General features: G+C 42.0%; 1 protein-coding gene across 8 annotated transcripts in view; it reads right to left on the bottom strand.

The window, feature by feature from the left end:
* Positions 1-16423, bottom strand: part of MGAT5 (alpha-1,6-mannosylglycoprotein 6-beta-N-acetylglucosaminyltransferase) — a 336034-nt gene that overhangs the window by 95219 nt on the left and 224392 nt on the right. For all 8 annotated transcript variants that reach the window (XM_087435082.1, XM_087435080.1, XM_087435081.1 and 5 more), the window contains 2 exons: positions 15589-15722; positions 630-763 (listed from right to left, as the gene is read on the bottom strand). In XM_087435082.1, the coding sequence (XP_087291208.1) occupies positions 630-763; positions 15589-15722 (268 nt within the window). The remainder of the gene's footprint in view (positions 1-629; positions 764-15588; positions 15723-16423) is intronic.

Raw genomic sequence — 16423 nt, 5'->3', positions numbered from 1 at the left:
GCAAATTATCCAGGAGCGCCGAAGGGATCTTTAGGATCCAAAAGCCCAATGATTTTGGAAGACCCGGCTCAGGCTGTGCCAAGAACGTTGTTTGGTCTGAGATCTCCCTGAGCAAACTGCTCACGGTCAGCCCTGGCAGGTATGCCCCTTTCCCAGTTACGTGCTGACCACTGTGCGCGCTGACCACAGCCAAGAGGACGGGAAGGCCACCGCACCCCCCCAGGCAAAGGGAGCTGCCTACCGTACACACCATCTCCCAGAAGGCAGAGGCAAAGAGTCACTTGGTAAAGGGTCTCTCTGTGCAATGCCTTGCTCCAGAAAGATATCCAGCCCCTGTGGGCTCCAGCTTTCAGAAGCAAGTACAGGATGTGAAAGAAGCTGTAACGTGTCACTTCCCATGCAAAGAGTGAAGGGCTTTGCCATGCAGCCATCATATGGATGAGCAAGTACAGCCTTTATTAGATACCCAAATGCTGAGCAACCAAATCCTTGCATATTCTTGTTTACTTCTAAGCAGATCCCATTAAGCCCTGGGCAGTTGGCTAGTTACTCCCTGGATCAAAGTTAAATTAAATTACCCAACAAGCTTCTTTTCAGAGAGAGAGAGACACACACACAGACTGACTCACCTTCCAGAAGCTATCCACTTTGCCATATACAAGGGACTGGTTCTGCCTTTTGATTTCGTTAATGTGGTGGATGTCGCTGGAGTTCAGGTGCTGCTCCACCACAAAGCCCAGAAAGCTGTTGTCTGGGGTGTGAGCTGATGTGGAAAGCAAAGGACAGGGCAGTGAGAATTTAATCAGCGAGAGGCAACAACAGTAATTACAAATTTAATACAAGCCATCTCACACATAATTACATGTTTTCATTTTACCCGGTTCTTTCTTACCTGGGAGGGGCCAGGGACTGCCTGCTCCCACATATCCCCAGCAAAACCTTCACAGGAGAATAATTCCAGGATGGATTACCCTGAACCAAGTCTCGCTCTCTGTGGTGGAAAATACGTCTGCCTAAAGAAGCATTCAGCTGTGCTGTCTCCTCCTTCCTGTTACCGCAGCACAAGGCTACTGTCTCCCGACAGAAATGCCCTCATCCAGGTTTTACCAGCTAATGGCCAGAAATTTGTAGGGAACAGGGCTGAGTCAACAGTTCTCAGCAGGGGCAGGGGCCGCTGTCCGGGCAGGCCCCACACAATCTGACCTGACTCCTGCTGTGTTTACCACCCAGTTGGGTAAAAGGGGATTTGGGGGCAAAACCAAGCAACATCACCCCAACCTTGCACATCCTCTGAGAATTACTCACTAAGGAAAGATGTAATTATGGGGCTACACTGAAGGGACAGGAGGAAGACAGAAAAAAAGGTGAAGCTCACTGGGATGCAAACCACCCCAAAAAGGCAACCACCACAAGGAACAGTATCTAGTCCACAGAAGAAACTTTTCTGGAAGAGAAAAAGCATTTTCCTCTGGATCTCTCTCATCATTTCAGTTCTAAAATTTCTCCATTTTAACACCTGACCAAGGGGGAAAGCAGTCCCACACTCTCCTCAAACATTTGTCACTTGTGCCTCTAATTTTAAAAGGAATTTCACTGGAAAGCAACAATCAAAAAAAAAAAAAAAAAAAAACCAATTGTCTTGATGAAACAGAGACCCTGTTCTCTAATACATTCATTCTGTCCAGAGAAATCTGTTTTTCAGGAGATGACCCTGCAGAGGCCCCACAATATTAAATGAAGCAACCTCCCCGCTTGACTCTGACCTGAATAGAACAGCTATAAATAACTTGAATTGAAAGATACTCGATATTCAGTGAAATCCACACACTGTGGCTTCAACCATAGTAATTCACAGAGTGTTCAACACAAAGTTGGTTCCTTTGTCTTGTTCTGGTTTTCCCGGGACTCAGGAGCCCTTTCCCAGGCAGGAAGCTGGCCCAGAAGCCCTTTAAGATGGGCAGGGGGTGGGTCTGCTGCAAAGGCCTAGGGATCTGAAGCCCCGGGCCCGCTCTCATACACTGTGCACAGAGATGAACAAGGTAACACAGCAGGGAGCTGTGAACTGTGGAGATGAATGAGCTGCATAAATACTGCGTTATCACCATCCAGTCTCGCAGGCTTTTGCCTAATGTGGGTGACAGAACGAAGAGATAATAGGGTTGCAACTGGGGAGTTGTGCTCGGCCTGGCCAATCTGTTATTTCATTTCTGCATTTTTGAACAAGTGCCCAGAGGCAATGGCAATGGCTGCAGTTAGCTGGAAAGTAAATTACTGAATAAATTCTACTGCCAACCAGAGGCAATGGTTGCTTTTTTTCCTTTTTGACAAGTTGGTGGGGAGGGGATTTGAAGGACTGTGGGGGAGGGGAAGACAGCCTGTGTGCATTCGAAATGTCAATAAGGCAGTTTAAAGTACTTCTTTGTAAAACTTTTGGTTAACTGTAAAAATTTTGAAATAGAATCTGCCACTTTAAACTATGAGATCATGTTTTTAATCTTCAGAAAATTTATGTGGTGACTAAAGCTCCATGCTTTGACAATTACCTCTGCAATTCAGTTATCTAGTCCCTATGTGGGCAATTTTTTAAAAAAATGAAATAATCTAGCATCTAAAACAATAGGTCTTATTTCATGTAATAATATACTCAGATGTAGTCAAAAATAAAATGATCATCAAACCCAAAACAAAATAAACTCATGTATGTATATATTTTTGTGTCAAAGATTCCCCTTGATTATAGTTTGAACAGTGAGAAGGAGGGAAAGTAAGTTATCTCTTCAAAAAACTTGTGGGAAGTGGCAGGCTTCTGCTGAATACAATTTGGTACTAAATCAACTCTGACATTGTATGAAGAACGAATTTCGCATACAAGCTCCCCTCTACGTTCCCAGCCAAACACTTCATTTCAACTCCTCTCTCTCATCTGGAGATGTTAACTTGGGGATCGACAATCTGCAAGTACAGCTGAAGGACCTTAGATGAGACTTAAGGAAAAATGACGGTTGTGCTTAGAAACAGCACCACCACATTTCACGAACACCTACCAGATCCTCCGTATTTCTTCCCAGGTAATGCTGAACCTGTCACAGGCCACTGAGAGTCTGCAACATGAGGGGTTGCTCCGCTGTGACCCACCCAGCAGGAGACTGGGAAGTAACCAAAGGTCCAGTGTGGATCGATTCCAAGGAGCTGGCCAGCAGCTGGGTGTGCCTGCCTGGTGACATCCTCATGGAGTGCCCTGGTCCGAACACACGCGTGCCTAACGTTGCTTATAATAACCCAAAAGCCGCAAGCAAGGCTGATGCTATCTGAAATGACCTTTTGGTGGAGATCCAACCTCAGACCAAGCTTTCTCTTTTGTTCTGCCTTATGATGGGAACATAGACTTTAGCTGTGTTGGGAGGGTTTCAAAGAGAAGTTATTTACATTTCAAGGTAAATCAAAGAAATCCCATTATAAATGAGACACAGGAAATCCTGTACTTTTGGAAATCACTCCGTCCCAGGAGATAAACAAATGTGATTTTAAAAAATGGCTGATGTTTGACTTCTGCCTATGTGCTGAGTTCTAAGTGCTTCATAGTGACTACTTTATTTTATCTTCATGACAACCTAATAGCATGTTTGCACAGATGAGAAAAGAGAGAGAGAGAAACTTAAACTACCCAAGTCTACACGCTAGAAAACGACAATGTTGGGATTCAGAGCCAGACCAGCTGTTCCAGAACCCAAGCGCCTTAAAGCACGCTAACACACAGTCTCATAGTCCAAATATTTTATTTTCTGGGCCCTGTGAACTATAGTGCTAAACACGCTCCAGAGGAAAATAATGTTATAAGCTAGACCAAAATACACATGAAAGACCTAGGAAAAATATATATATAGTATTACTTCAGTTTCTTGAGCAACTTATGCTATATGTATTTGGAACCATGCTGATTTTTTTTATATGCTACAGACTGGAGAGGATTTGCTAAACATTAGCAATGGTCTTAAAATAATTTAAGACAAACATTTTATTAAGAAAAGCCTTATTTTAAGCACTTTGGAAGCACCTATTTCCAAATGATTACAAATCAATGTGATGAGTTTCCTGAGCAGATTACAGTGATGACTATTTTAAGAACTACTGTTAGTTTAGCCTGAATAAGTCATTCAAGGACAAACATTCTAGAGCACTCTTTCTACAGACCAGGTTATATGCTAGATATTGAACTCAGCATAAAGATGAGTTTCTGCCCTCACAGAACTTACCAACTACTTAATAAATGAGGTATATACTATAGCTACCAAGCAGTAATAATGGCCTCTTTTGAAATATAATTCAAAATTTTTAAGTCAAATTTACCCTTCTTTCAATTGCGTGAATCTCTGAGATCTGTTTTTTCTACCACCAAGTCCTAAACATCTCTAAGAAGTGCACATATTCATTTTAACAGGTTGTCTGGTAGCCTTTAACCACAGCTGGCCTGACAGTGTTGGGTACCCTCAGACCACCTGGTTCAGTCACCAAGGGCAGAAACCCCAGAGCCAGCCTGGGATCCTCCCTCAGCCCTCACAGCCAGCCAATCAGCAAGTCCTGGGAATGTCAGCTTCTCAAAACCCATCAACTCCTTCCCTCCTCTTCACCTTCCTTAGTCTGGCCTCATCAATTCTTGTCGAGACTTCTGCAATAATAAGCTTTTCTTTTCCCTAAATAGAAATGGTTTTATTGGTTTTCCTGATTATAATAGAAATATATCTCTGTGTAAAACCTTTTTCAGACAACAAAGAAAGATATAAGGAAAGAAAGATGTCACCCATCATCTTACCACCTAGAAATAACCACTATTAGTGGGCTTTTTTTTTTTTTAAGACTTATGAATCTTTTTTGTCCTCAAACCAAAATTGGATCCTACTATACCTACTCTTTTGCAAACTTTTTTCACTTACACAATGTGCCACAAGTATCTTTCTGGGTTAATAATCACAGCTCATCACTACTTGTTAAAGCAGTACCATACTTCAGTGCCTGAACTCATTCTATCAGCTGGGATGCCCCATGGCTCTGGTCTGCCAGCATCGCTTTATGGAACTAACCACACTTCCCCCAGGCCATGCAATTCTGTTCCATTCAGGTGGTTGGATTGGTGCTAATCCTGACTCCTTGACTCCTCCTCTCTCCCCACACCTCCAAGGATGGGCACATAACACAGAGGACTCTACCTGACCAAGGCTCAGCTGAAAAATGGGTTTATGATCCAAATCCCACCAATCACAGTTGCTCCAGGACTAGTCAGAGCTACTTTTGAAGTCAACATCTTTCTGCTACAGTCACTAAGCTGGCAAGCTGGAAGTCTAGAGCTGCAGATGTCATCTATGTGCCCACGTGAGGACAGCCTGCCCTGAAAATGATGCCAATCCAGAGACATGCAAAGCTGAGATATGGAGAGAGTGAAGATGTCCTCCAAGCCCTGACTCCAGCTCTGCCTAAAGCTGGTTTCAACACTTCCCAGTGACAAGAGCCAACAAACCCTTGTGACTACGTCCATATGACAGAAATCCTGCCTAACACACCCTACCACAAGACATTTAGGATGCTTCCAATTCTCGACCACCCAAATCAACAAATGTATATCATCGCACCCTTGTAAACTCTGCAGTGGATTTCTAAGTAGTCTCCAAACCACCAGCTTTGCTCCTTCCTCCCTTTCTCTCTGCTCCCTAATTCCAATCCATCCTCTGCGTTGCTTGACAAGGTATTCTTTGAAACAAATATATGACTATGGCAGTTTCCTGCTGAAAACCTTCACCTCCTCCAGGATGAAGCAGAGCCCAGCATCCCTACCATTCCAGCTTCATCTCAGGTCACCCTCCCACTGATACCTCTGCTCCACACTGACCTATTTGGGGTTTTTCAGTGCCACATTTTTTCACCTTATCTCATGCTGGCATACGTCTGGCATGTCTATTGCTTCCTCCTCCCTGTAAGTTTCAGCTCCTATCACCTCCAAGTTGAGGGATTCCATAACTCCCTAAAACTGGAAGCAAGTACCCCTCCTCTTAGACCATGAAGAATTAGAGCTCTGATTACATACTACTGTCTCCCCTGATGGACTATATGCTCCTTGAGGACTAAGTCATGTTTTGTGTATCTCTTACTTCCCAGAGCCCAGAGCATAGTAGAATTTGAGTAAATATTTGTTGAATGCACTATTAAGTCAACGATGAATGTGTAATTAACTAGTGTGATCGACTCTGTAGGTAGATCTACATTACAAACAGCAGAGCCCATGCCTAAACTATCTCCAACATCATGCTCTTTGCACATAAGCTCCAAAATCAAAGCCCATTCTTCTTAAGATTCATCATTAGCCAAGACAGCTCACTATTCCATCCTTGAACATAGCTCAGGCCTGGTGTATTATAGGTGTTCAATAAATATTTACTGAATTAACAAATTAACATATCTTTTTATCTAGGTCACAAAGCAGATGTTGGGGAGAAGGCAAACAAATCAGTGACACACTTTTAAAATTCTAACATCACAGGCTTCTAAATATCATTCATTCATTCAACATTCAGCACATTGAGCACTTACTATGAGCCAGGCAACAACTGAGAAGTTAAAGACATACAAGGGAACAAGATAAGCACAAATGAAGCTCCCCTCACTGACCTACCATTCAGCTGAAGAGACAGGCGGTAAATAAGTAAACAAATAAAATAATTCAATGTCATACATAAAAAAGAAATAAACACAATTGGTTTGGTAACCAATATTGAACTCTAATTAATGTTGAAACATCTAAAGGTTAAGTGTTCTTTTACGCATCTCAAGAAAGAAGATGGATTGATAGAGAGAAGATAGACATCAGGATTGATATGTCATAGAACAAATAAAGCAAACTACTAACTGCAGAGTCTAGGCAGTAGGTTTCTATTGTACATTTCTTTCACTTTTCTTGTATATTTGAAAAATTTCATAAGAAGATAGGAAGAATATAGGCTGCTGTCATTCGTGGTATTCACAATGTTGATGCTGATTCCGATGATGATGAACCTGACGTGGTAGAAACAACTTTACTGAAAAATAAAGTTGGTTTTAAAAACTGTACATAGATAGTGATGTCATGCTTTGAATTTTACCAAAACTGATTTTTTTCAAATGGTAGTGATACTAACCTCTTCGAGAGACAGAAAAGCCTGGGATGCAGGCTAGGGAAACTATTATGTACAGTTGAGTTGAAAAGATGAGGGCCTGAACTGCTGACAGAAGGCACACCAGAGTAAATTTCTCAAGTGTCAAAAAGCAATTTAGAAGAGAATGGACTCCTTAGAAGAACATCACTCCTGAAGGCTGAGACCCAGACTGAAGAAACTGCAAGGCTGATCCTATTACTCACTGGTCTGCACAGAAGTAAAAGGCGAGAGTCCTCCTGATCCAAGTTAAAGGCCAAAAAGGCAGTTTGAATCACAAACAGCTCCTCTCCTTGTCAGGCCTTAAAAATAAAATCATACATGGAAGCAACTGATCCTTAGCTGAAGCCAACAAGTTTGTCATTTACTGGCATGAAAGGGAACTGGCTCGTTTTCTAAAATTCTTGTTTTGTTCAGGCAAAACTTTTGGTCTACAAGCCACTATTCCAACCTGATCATGCAAATAAACAAGACCACGAGCCCCAGATCCCGGGAGAAACTCAGAGTTAGAATGTCAATGACAACGACAATCAGTATGATTTGAAGAACTCTTGAAAGCCTAACCACGTGAATAAGTTCTGTGGGATGACAAAAGAGAGCAACATGAGGCCACTGGTCCCAAGAAGCTTCTGTCATCTTAAAATTTGTACCACCCTTCTTACCCTTCCCTACATTGCTGCATGGAGGAAAAATAGAACAGGCATTATTGTCCAATTTAATTCAATCAATAAATATTTTCTGCATGCCTACTTTGTGCCAGGCATTCTTCAGGTGTGAGTTTCAGCAATGAACAAAACAGACAAAACGTCTAGTAGTATATGCCTCAGATTCCACAGTAGGAAAACAGAAAATCAACAAAAGTAAGTGAAGCATAAATGCTGAGTGTTAATACAGTTAAGAAGGAAAATAAAGCAGGGAAGGGGCATAGGAAGTTGGGGGAGAAAGGAGTTGCATTTAAAAAGGGAGGGGGGTGTCAGAGTTAGTCTCACTAAAGTGAAATGAGAGTTAAAGACCTAAAGGAGATAATATGGAAGTCTAAACAAAGAATGTTCCAGAAGATGGAACAACTAATGCAAAGGTCCTGGGGTGGGAGCATGCCTGGTCCATCCAAGAAACAGCAAGGAGGCTAGAGAGCAGTGAGCAAGAAGACCTGTAGTAAGAGATGAGGCCAGAAGGGAAGTGGAGCCAGACCACACGGGAGCTTGAGGCCACTGGGATGACTCATCCTTCCCTACAGCGAGATGCCATGCATTGTGAGTGTGGGAGTGTCATGATCTGACTTATGTTTAAATTAACTCCATTTTGTAGTTGGGGAAAACTGGGTCTGTTTGTTCTTTATTCATTAATTCAACAGATATTTATCACCAATGATGTCACCACTTCAGGTACTGAGGACTCAGCAGTGATCGTGCTCGTGGGGCTCACACCGTGGGATCCAGGCTGGAACATAGGTGCTGTGAGAGCCTCAGAGCAGGAGCATCTGGCTCAGGAAACGAAGGCTTTCTGGAGGACATGACATCTCCCTGAAGGATGAGCAGGGTGTACGTAGGGGTGGGGGGGAGGAGTGAGGGACAGGGGCTTCCAGACAAAGAAACAGCACATGCAATGGCCTGGATGTCACAGAGCACTTGACACCCTGGCAGACACCTAAAAGCCAAGTGGAGGCAAGACAACATCAGAGAGGCCAGCAGGGGCCAGACAGTATAAAAAAGGGGAAGGGGTTAGAGACGAAGTGGGCAGGCTCTAAACCGACACCTCCAGAATCCCAATCTGGAGGAGTGACGTCAGCATCATGGCGGAGTGAGCTGTTCCCTTTGTCTCTCCCCTCTACACTACAACTAAACAGACATCCATTAACCAACAGAGGCTTCCCTACACAGCACAACAGGACGCCTGAGAGACCCGTGCAGCTCTACTTCAGAATCCCCCATCTGTTCCTCACTCAACTCCATTACAGCTCCCTGTCTTTTCTGCCCCAAATTTCCACACATACCAAGAAACACTGACTATTCCCCAGCCTCGACAAGAACTACAGAATGTGAGCACCCAGAAGGTAGATTCTTTGGTGTCTTCATATTGTGAATGACAGCTGAAATGTGGCAGGTACTCAAAAAATTATTAATTAAATAAAAATAAACCATTACAAACAGGCTTTGCCTGGAGAACAGGAAATGTCCTGTGATAGTGATATGAATAGTAAGGTTGTTAAGCAGACTACTAAACGTTACTGAAACTTTTCAACTACAGGATATAAATATAAGTCTGAGATGAAACTTGCCTGAAACCAGGGATGAAGAAATCTGATAATCTCCACTATTGCTACTTTCAGCCATAGTTTCCAGAGAAAAAGAGGAAAAACGTTCAATTAGACACAGACGTTTTACCACTGCTGATGTTTTTACAGAAGCCAAATGAAGGTGTGAAAGAGGGTGTCATGCAGATAATCAGAACTATTCAAATACAGGATAACTCAAGGTGCAAGCCATCAACTTCGGGGTTTTATCTTCTCTTGTAAATGGTATAGGCAAATGTCTTCTCTGTTTTATTTATCTGTGGGCAGATTTCTTTCATTCGTTTACCGAGGTATAACACACCTTGTTTGGGACTGAGAAAAAATAAGAGATTGCCTTCAGGAGTTTAGAACACCCAGTATGCACAGCAGACTAAAGGCTGCCACTGAAATAATGCCTAAATGTAGGGTCAAGCCAAGGCCAGAAAAAGCAACAATTCTCAACAAGAAATAACAAAAGTATCCCCAAATAAATACAAATTAGGAGCTAGCCACTTGATGGACTATAAAACAGTCTTGGAAACTATGGTTTAAAAGTAGAACCTTGAAAAAAATTATGATATATTAGGTGGAAAAAAAAAAGGAGATACAGAATTTTAGTATGTTTGTTACAACTATGTAAAAATGTACCCATGAAAAAGATAATAACGCTTATGTTAGGGTTGGGAGCCTTTTTCAGCGGGGGGAGGCTCTCCCTGTTTTTGTAATAGGGTTATGTTTTGTTTTAGTTTGATTGGAAAGTTGGAGGGACTCGAATAGAGTCTTCAAGAAAAAAATCAAATTTTGCTATGAGGGGGATTTGAAGGAGGCAAGAGTGGTGAGGAATCTGGGTGGCAGAGGCCAGCAGGCTGTCTGGTGAGGTTGGGCCAGGACCTGGGGAGGGATGTGGTTGGGGGAGAGAAGGGCAAGGGCGGTTCGCGGCCAGAGAGCCGAGGGTCTTGAATACTTTGCTATGGACTTTGGACCTGACTCTGTGGGCAAAGGGAAAGCGCCATGGTCTTTGAGGAGGAATAGCTTGGTCCAGGCTGAGCTTTCAAGAGGTGGCTCTGGTGTCAGGAGGAAGGCCTTAGTGCCTGGCTCAGAGGCCATGCCACAGTGTGGACAAGAGGTGAAAGCAGGAACCAGGTCCCTGCCTTGAGGGAGGGAAAACCAGACTTCTCAGCTTCCTGGAAAAAACCATCACTCAACAGATCTAATCAAAAGGGCTTACTGGTGTCTGACCACTTGGTCCCCATAGAAGCTGCTTAGGAAGGTTTCAGGAATAGTCTATGCTGACACATACAAAATGCCCAACTGCAAACAGAATACACGGAGAGGATGTTCCAGTGAAACTCTGAGAATTGCGGCAAAACAATCAAGACAAACTAGGTTTTTCAACCTGTAGAAACTCCACCAACTCAGTGAGGAAATGAGTTAGAGTAGAAATAGAAGCAGCCTTAAGGTGAGCAGTGTAGTACTCTGAATATCATTCTAGAGCAAACGCGCTCTGGTCAGGAGTGCAGCCACACACTGCACAACCGTTTTGGTCAATGGGACTGCATATACGACGCACGTCCCATAAGATCAGTACCACAGAGCCTAGGTGTGTAGTAGGCTATACCATCTAGGTTGCGCAAGTACACTCTGTGACGTTCGCACAACAACAAAACTGCCTAACAATGCATTTCTCAGAACGTATCCTTGTCATTAAGCAAAGCATCACTGTATCTTATTTCACTGCTCCTAAAGGTGCTTCACCAATGGTGTGTTTTTCTCTTTCTTTATTCTTCTGCTGGGCCCTTTCTGACTGGCCTTCCCCATGTTCTCTCTGCACTCTACACGTGCCAGAACACTGCTAAATCTCATAATAGGAAAGCTGGACTTGAAGATTTGATTCTACAAGTACAACACTGTATTTCTGCGGTCTCTGAACTTTTCATTGTGTACCTCATCAGTAGAAAACAATCTAAGTACACCTGCAATACATGTGCATATTTATACATCACTTATATGATTATTATCAGCCCATATATTAAGCATTAGTAGATTTGTCTCATTTGTTAAAAATTAATAAGGAATAAATCAAATTTTGACATTTTCATCTTATACTCAAAGGAATGGTCTTCCCTTTCAGATCACTAGAACAGCCATGTTGATCCAAAGGGGGAGGAAATGAAAGATTCTGTGGGAACAACAGGGCTGGACTGGACCCCACTCCTTTGTCATGCAGGAAGGAAGGGACCCTCTCTCAGGATGCACCCAAGTTCTCTGTGGGCAGGCTCTGGAATGCAAGGTGCAGGCAGGAGTCACTGTTTTCTGCTGCAAATTCTCCAGCTGAATATCTCAATATGATAAAGGTCTCAAACTGCTTCATTCCCCTATTACTTCCATTCAGGACAGCCTCATCCATGAGGAAGTATTCTATCAACTTATTACTTGATGAATTTAGCAACCATTGATGATTGCTGCCATGCTCCATTGTCTCATTAGTTTTAAAATGCTGATTTTCTAATTCTTCATTCCTTTTGCATATATTAGCTGTAATTTCTCCATGATTAACAACTTTCTCTCATCAACTATTTGATTATCTTCAAATACAATTGTCCTAGAGAGGCAGGATCAAAGCTGGTCTCTTTCCCTTTTTTTTTCAGAGTAATGAAGCGGTGTCCTAGCAACTTGCAAAGGTGACCAATTGATTTTGTGGGTTTTTCTCATTTGGAGTATCATTCTGGACTCATGGATTATTTGTCATTGGTTTGATTTCAATCCACTGCAGCCATTATTGTTTTTAATGCTCAAATTACCCCATCTTTGGCTCTTGTGTCCTTCTGACTCACCCCAGTGGTCTTTCTTAGCTTCCTTGCTTTCTGGCAGGACAAGATGTCCCATCTTGAACGCTTCCTGCCCTAGACCTGGAACAAGCTGTTAACCCCAGGAGGAGGTTCCCTTTAGTGGGAAAGGCATTTAGGGAATCTCAAACTGAGTAATAAGGATACTCATTGCTACTGAATTGTCTTTACTTTAGATGCTTTTCAAAGTATAGAGCTATGAAACATTTCTATTTTAAAGAGAAAAAAATAAGTTCCTATTGAGATTTCCTATTCAAGTTGAAGGTTATTCAGTCTATTTAAATTGTTTAAGTACTCCCTGCTTCTTGTATATTGAAAATCTTGGTTCCTAGAGCATACCTGTAATAGTTTCAAACGACAATATAAATATTTCCCACTATGAACGTATGGTCCAAAGATTGTATTCTAAAGTCACTTGAAAAAAATTATTTTCTGTGTGAGAGATTAATACCAACCTAATATATCACTAGGTTTGTTTGTTTCATTTTTTTCAATCTGTTTTCAATTATTAGTTAACGCTTTTTTCTTTTAGATTTTTCTTTTTAAATTATGTAAAACATTTACATGGTTCCAAAGTCAAAGTAAGGTTAAGTAAGATTAAGAGACATCTACTTTCTCTCTCTGTCTCTGCATGCCCCCCTCCTCCAGTGCTAATCATTTTTATCAACTTGTTATTTATTCTTCCATTGCTTCTTTGAAAATACAAGCAAATTCATAACACCAACATATATACACATTCCTCCTCCCTACCCTTCTCATGTAGAAAGGAGTATCTCTGCACACTGCCTTGCACCTTGGTTTTTATCACTTACAGTATCCCAGACATCTCCCTCCAGAGCAGTGGAGACCTTCCTCATTCCTTTACAGTTACACAGTACTTTACTCTGTCAATGGACCATGTTATTCACTCAATCCCCTATTATGAACATTAGGGTTATTTCCAGTCTTTTCCTATTACAAATAGTGCCACCATAAATGGCCTTGTGTACATGCCATTTCTTATAGTTGCTCATGTATCTTTGGGATAGATTCTTAGATATGATCTGCTCAGTTAAAGGAAAGATGCACAGGTAGTTTCGCTAGATCGTGACAAATACCCTCCCACAAGGGTATACCATACCATACTGCATTCTCACCACTAGAGTAGGAAAAGACTGGTTTCCCTGAGCCTCACCACTGTAATAGCTATGCTGGCAAACTTTCAGATTTGGGCCAATCTGATATGTGGGACATGGTGTCATTTTAAAATGCATTCCTCTTGTCAGTGAGGCTAACGTGTTCTCATATGTTTGGGGTAATAAACTGCTTTTTCCTCTGAACTGGTAATAGCTTTTGCCCATTTTCCTACTGGACTGTGGAACTTTTTCTTCTCAATTTTTAGAAGGTCTTTATACTTTAGTGATATTAACCCTCTGTGATAGAACCTGCTTATGGTGTTCCTTGTTGTTGTTACTCTTTTTGCCATACAGGTTCTTATTTTTAAAAGGCAGTCCATTGTATCAATTTCCCCCTGATTCTGCTGAATTCTGACTCAGGAAACTTCTCCCTTTCCCAGGCTAATAAGAATTAATCCATATTTTCAACTTTAGTTACATTTTAATTTCTTTCGATTCAATCAACCAGCATTCCTGAAGTCCTCTATTCATGAAGAACAAAATAGGTTTTTTAGGACTCTGAATACCAACATTCTAAAAGAGATCTTTATACTTCTGGAAAAGCCTCCTATTTCTACTCTCTGGATATAAGGAAACACCATCCTGTGGAGGGCATACATACACCACGTCATTTAGACAACTTTGGCCATTTTGGACATAGCTAACATTTGATTTCATTTGATATAACACACAGGTCACATCTTACATTATTTTGTATGACCTCATCCCAGACCCTCAAAGTCACACAGCAAAGCCAAACCAGAGGCTAACTCTAACCATGCCTCACCATGCTGACCAGCCATCTGTCACCTAACATGCCATATATGAGTTTGTTCCCTGAACTGTGCCCCAGGGACAAGTTGCAACAGCAGGATGATAGAGCTCCAAGAACAATAATAATAATGTTTACAGTGCATATAGCACACACTCACAAATCTCTCTGAGCTAAAAAGAACATTTAAACACAAGTTGATTTTTAAAATCACTCCTCCATCTGCCATAACTCTTCTTAATTCTCCCTTCTCATACCCTACACCTAAGGATTAGTCCATTGTGTTTGCTGTCACATTTAGTGAACTTAAGGGTCATCTTCAGGTAACCACATACAAGGTGGAGGGGCCACCACACAGGAAAACGCAGGGCAGGGGTCCCTTGGGGCTTAGCTCAACAAAGCAAACAGATTCACATCTCTGATGTTAATTCTAGGATGGAAACTTCTGGATTAAAATCATTCTGATAATTTAGGAAAATGGGAATTCTCCACTCAGAGCATCCAAACGAACTGTTTAACTCACGTGACCTTGCATTTCCAGAACAGGACTTCACCTCATCACCAAGGTCCACTGACTTAAACAATACATTTATTTTTGGCATGAATAATATCAAATTTAGAGTTTGGCTTCACAATCCTCAGCTAATTATAAATGAAATGAGGCTCAAGGCAGGTAATCTGATAGCAAATGAGCACTGAAGAAATGGTAAATGTAGGAAAAGAACTCTATAGAAAAATGCTGAGAGCCTCAAGTGGAGGGCACTTAGTGCATCAGCTTTTAGTGTGCCCGCTGAGTCATTCTGTAAAACAGGCACTGCTATTGGCAACAATGACACCGCATGAGCACGAGGTGAGACTTCATTCCGAGCCCAGTGGTTAAGAAGTCAGTAAAGTGTGAAACAGGGTTTAAAACAGTTCCATTTTTAAAAGGCTAACTTTTTCCTTTATAAAGTTTGATGCTTAAATCACTAAGGTTTAATTATTTGTAAAATGTATGGACATGAGAGACCTCATTCCTCATCAGTAATCAAGTGGACCCTAAACAGCGTCTGTGTGGCATGACAGGTGTTTAGTGCCTGCCAATCCAAAGTGGGCCCAAAGTACTCTCCCAAATCGTTTCTGGTGATACTTCATATTGAGCATTTATTTCCAGAACATTTCTAAGGCTTTTCACAAAATGCTCACATGGCCTTTCAATTCCAATAAAAAAAAAAATCAGTTATTCCCAAGGGCAAGTTTCAATAGCACACATTTCTACAGCTAAGGGCCCTGAGAATCATAACCCAAAATATATGGCTACACCATTTCTTTTCCCACCTGTCTTCAGTGGCATTCTGGAAAGCAGGGCTGAAACACGAATACTCACGGAACATGGTATAAAACTGCTGTGGGTTCAGATTCCATTTTCCCCAGGGGGTCTTGTGGCCTTTGGATTGGGCATAGTTAGCATGGTTAAACTCGGGCTCAGTGCCGAATGAGTCCAGGACTCGGAGCATGCATCTGAAAGAAGAAAGCACGGCGGGTAAAACTACTGCCTTGACCCCAAAGTTCAAAAGGTACAAGCTTTAACCCCTACTTCCGGACCACCAAAAATGGACAAAAACTTTTAGTTAGAAATGCTACTGGGCAGGAAGTGAGAGTTTTTAGAATAGCTTGGATACCAAACATCCCCATGTGTTACTTTTGAGCCTAGGCCATCACACAGCAGATATGATTTGCTTCAGATTAGTTGACTGATCATAGAGATCGCTCAAATACCAGTGAAATAAAAAGTTCCATGAAAACTGAAACTGCAAACTGCCATGTTCACTGCTGTACTCCCACCCAGGGCCAAGCATACAGTGGTGTCTAATGAACAACTGTTGAAGAAACAAAGAACTACGATTTTTAAAGGTTGTCTGAATGTTTATGTCCTCCAAAATTTCATACGTTGAAATCCTTACCCCACCAAGGTGATGGGGCTTTTGGGAGGTGACTGGGTGACAAGGGTGGAGTCCTCATGATGGGATTAGCACCCTTATAAAAGAGACCCCACAGAGCTCCCTAGCCCCTTCCATCATGTGAAGACACAACAGAAGTCTGAGACCTGGAAAAGAGCCCTCCCTCAACCATGCTGGCATGCTGATCTCGGACTTCAGCCTCCAGAACCGTAAGCAATAAATGTTTGTTGTTTATAAGCCTCCCCATCTTCAGTATTTTGT

This window comes from Ceratotherium simum, chromosome 9, assembly GCF_057802395.1.
Source record: "Ceratotherium simum simum isolate JZ-2026a chromosome 9, ASM5780239v1, whole genome shotgun sequence".
Taxonomy (NCBI): Eukaryota; Metazoa; Chordata; class Mammalia; order Perissodactyla; family Rhinocerotidae; genus Ceratotherium; species Ceratotherium simum.
Note: the sequence above shows the minus strand (reverse complement) of the source record. Positions and strands in the feature narration are given on the sequence as shown.